This window comes from Manacus vitellinus, unplaced genomic scaffold, assembly GCF_001715985.3.
Source record: "Manacus vitellinus isolate BGI_N305 unplaced genomic scaffold, ASM171598v3 scaffold_121_pilon, whole genome shotgun sequence".
Classification (NCBI taxonomy): domain Eukaryota; kingdom Metazoa; phylum Chordata; class Aves; order Passeriformes; family Pipridae; genus Manacus; species Manacus vitellinus.
The window spans coordinates 237,349-241,356 of record NW_021938903.1 but is presented as its reverse complement, the minus strand read 5'-3'; the positions used below and the strand labels follow the sequence as shown (position 1 = coordinate 241,356).

Below are 4,008 nucleotides of genomic sequence, written 5' to 3'. Positions count from 1 at the left end.
GGGGGTGGCCCCGCAGCCAGGGGGGGCTTTGGGAGCGGGATTGGGATCGTCCCAGCCCGGCCCCGCAGCCCCTGCCCGCGGTCATTGCTGGGGGGTGAAGTCAGAGTCCACTTGTGTGTGACAGACCAATGGAAACCCTGTCCGGGGCCCACCTGCCACTGTCCCTGCCCCTGACTCAGTGCCCGCGAATATCGCGGTGACGGCCAGGTTGGAAACGCTGGAGCCGGTGCTGGGAATGGGGACGGGACAGGGCGGTGGGAGGTGGGAGGTGCCGGGCAGGGCACGGAGCCATCCCCGCTGCTGTTTGTGGTTGGCCACTGGGTGTTTTCCACGTGAGCTCCAGGGGTGTCTGGAGGTCTGAATTAACCCCTCTGGAGGTCTGAATTAACTCCCCTAAAGGTCTGACTTAACCCCTACTGGAGATCTGACTTAACCCCTGCTGGAAGTCTGACTTAACCCCTCTGGAGGTCTGAATTAACTCCCTCTGGAGGTCTGACTTAACCCTCCTGGAGGTCTGAATTAACTCCCCTAAAGGTCTGACTTAACCCCCTGGAGAGGGGCCCGGCAGGGGCAGGAGGGGGAGCAGCTGAAGGAGGGGACAGCCCCGCTCAGGAGCTGTCACCAGGAACCAGGGACACAGAGGGGGTTGAGTACCTCCCTCCTGCTGGAATCCGGGGGGTCCGGGTGTTTTCCTGGTCCTTTGAGGTGTCTCCCACGGACTCGCACTCCCTGTGATCTGTTCAGAGCTGGATGTGGCCGATGGCAGGAGGGGACAGTTCCTGCCCTCTCCTGTTGGGTGGCTCTGAATGTGTCCCACTGGGGATGGCACTGGGAACCCTCTCAGTCCAGGGTGTCCCTCTCAGTCCGGGGTGTCCCCCTCAGCCCTGGGTGTCCCCTTCCCACGCTGGCACAGGGGGTGGGTGACTCTCCTTGCTGACCATCCCCTGGAGCCTGGCTCTGTCGCCTGCCATGGACCTGCTGGTGACCCGTGGTGACCCAGGTGTGACATCCCACTGCTGTCCCAGCCCTGCTGGGGTGCAAAGAGCCCCCCAGGACCCCCAGAGCCATTTATGGGTCAAGCAGGGAGGATGTCACAGCTCCAGGGAGCCCTTCCCACATGGATGAAAGGAGCTCTTCCTTTATCCCGGGCCTTTGGCATCTCAGCTTTACGAGGCACAAGTGGGAAGTCTCCCCACCTCCTGTCTAATCCTGGAGCCTCCTTTAGGGATGGTCCTAATCTCCAGAAGCCCCAGGGTTTGCCCCAGCTGTTGGAAGGATCCTCCCTCACCCCGCTCAGCTGTCGTGGCAGGGAAGGCGCTGCCGAGGCTCCCCCTCATTCCCACCCGACAGGGCTCTGATTTCCTGGAAAAATCTGGGGGGATGGATCAATCCAATGCTTTTGTAGGGCAGATTACCCCTTTGGAATGGGGCCCTGTCCATAAACCCAGCTGGGAGGTGCCTGTGCTGCGTCACCGGGGGGTTGGAAGGGCAGTGGCACGAGGAGGATCTGATCCTTTGGGGAATAAATGACACGGTCCCTGTTTAGACCCACAGTTACCTGGAAGACAACTGAGGAAACACATCAATGCCCTGGAAACGTGGGTTTAAAAACCAATTGATAAAAGTCCCAGCTTTCTGTAGGAAGAGATCTTTTCTCCCTGGGAATCAGGGAGAACCTGCATTTCGGCAAAACCCTGAAACACTTGGAGTTCCAGGCAAAATTGGGCTGATATTTTTAATTACCACTAAATTTTTAATATTCCACCCTCCCAGCTGCCTGCAGGAGGAGCCAGCACAGCCCCCTCCGGGTGATGTTCACTTCCACGCTGAGGAGGAGGATTTTATTTCCACCACCAGACTCATTTTCACCAGGTCAGAATCCCAGAACGTTCCGAGTTGGAAGGGACCCACGAGGACCATGGAGGCCCAGCTCTGAGGTGAACGGTCCCTGTGGGTGTTTGAGGTCCCTCACCCAAACCCGGGGGGCTGAGACACCCCATCCCCATCTCTGCTGGGTCCCCACCAGCAAAGCCGTGGTGGTGGGAACTGGAACCTTCATCTCGGATCTGGTGCCTCTGAAATCCTCCAACTCTGAGCTTGGCCAACCTGCTGTGGTGCCCCTGCCGTGGAGAGCAGAGCTTCCCAGCTGGAGTTTGCTCAACCCCTGCTGGAGTTTGCTCAGTGTGAGGTGTCTTGTGTGGATAAACAAGATGCCAAAAGGCTCCAGTAACGTGCCCCAGATAAGTCGGGGTGATAAAACCCTGTTGATTCATTTGCACTTGAACTATGAGTCACCCTGTGAGTCAACAGAGCAAACGGCACCCAAACGTCATCCAACAGGTCAAAAAAACTCGAGTTTTGTTCAAATCGAGTGAAATTGTTGCCTTGGTGTTCTTCCTTTCCTGGGGAAAGCGTTTCATTTTCAGCCCTGCTCCCCCGGATTGAACCTGGACAGGAACCCATGTGCTCATTTCCTGACGAGCCAGAGTGGTGGTATTGATTTATTTTGCTTTCAGAGCTCTTCAAATTGCTTTTCTTCATCAAAAGAAACCTACATTTTCTTTCCTTTACAACAAAGTGTTTTCAGTGCAGATTAAACATCGAGATCGTCTTTGGGAAAGGCACAGGGAAGACTTGTGAGGATTATGGATGTCTGTGGGAGTCTGGAAATGGCCACCTGTGGAAAGAGTCATCAGAGTATGTGGAGGAGTCAAGTGGAGGAGTCAAGGCAGGATGGAATCCCTGAAGGTCAGGGTGTGGAGGAACCAGAGCTTCTCCCATGGTGCCCTCCATGCCAGACCCACCTGGGAGCCAAGGGCAGCTGGAGGAGCTCAGATGGAAGGGCTCCTCCATCCCTGGGCAGCAGCACTGTCTCCTCTCTTGCCAGAGCAGCTACAGGAGATTTTCTGGTTCGTGACCCACTTGGCAAGTCCGAACCTCTCCAGGATGCTCCGGGGGGCAGGAGGAGCTGCCGTGCCCGGCCATGGCAGCAGGAGAGTCTGGGAGTGCCCTGTCACCTCCCCCTGCCTCAGAAAGCTCATCCCTCAGGCATCCCGAGGGGATTTAGGGGAAGGTTTTACTGCCGCATTCCTCCTCACGGGGAGGGTAATCGAGGAACATCTGGGGTATCACATCGTTGTGGAGGACACGGGCCCTCCCTGGGGCACCGACACCAGCTCAGGCTGTCCCGGCCTTGTCCTGCTGCCAAACAACCAGGGCAGAGACAAACATCCCTCCCTGAGCAGGAGGGTCCTGCTGCTCCAGCTGGGATGCATCATCCCCCGGGCTCTCCTCTGGGATGTCCCCACGTCCCTTCACAGACCAGGCCTGGCCAGGGGGGCTTTGCTCTTTCTTCTCTCCCTCCCATCCCTGGGTGGCCACAGTTCCCCTCCACCCCTGAAGAGCCACCCCTCGGTGCCAGGCTGGGTCACCTGGCCCTGGCAGAGGACAGGCCTCATGCTCTGGTTGTCCTGGAGGTGCCTCTTGGCCCTGCTGTCCATGGTGGGGGTGTTCCCTGGGGACCATGGAACCAGGAGCCTTTGGAGCAGCACCCAGGGGAGCCAGGCCTGCTTGGCTGCCTCCCTGGGGAACAGGGAAAACACTCTGTCAGCCCAGATTTGAGGAAGGACAGGGATGCAGAGACATCTTGAGGAGTGTCTCATACATGGGAAGGGAGGGAAACACGAGCAGGCAGGGGGTGAGGGATTGCATCCTGTAGGATTAAGGGGCTTTCCTGGCTCAGTGGGGGGATTTGGGGGGAATTTGGGTTGGGGGCTGGTCATGAGTTCTGAGGGGATCAGGCTCCGTGGCCAAGGTCCTGGTGGGATGGGCAGGGCAGAGCCTGGAGGACATGGCACAGGGCTGGGGAGGGATTGATGTTCTCCAGGAACGTGGGTGGGGCGTGGGGACAGCTACATGGGTTGGGCCAAATGATCCCAAGGGTTGTGTTCCAACCCCAGAAATTGTAGGATTGAGGGTGGGGGGAGGACAGAGGGAGCAGAGGGCTCT

At 58.1% G+C, this 4,008-nt stretch overlaps 1 protein-coding gene across 1 annotated transcript in view; it reads left to right on the top strand.

The window, feature by feature from the left end:
- The first annotated feature begins 969 nt into the window (after positions 1 to 969).
- LOC103755168 (myosin-binding protein H) overlaps positions 970 to 4,008 on the top strand; it is a 16,169-nt gene continuing 13,130 nt past the window's right edge. Inside the window, exon 1 of the mRNA XM_029965871.1 lies at positions 970 to 1,000. Within this exon, the coding sequence (XP_029821731.1) occupies positions 970 to 1,000 (31 nt within the window). The remainder of the gene's footprint in view (positions 1,001 to 4,008) is intronic.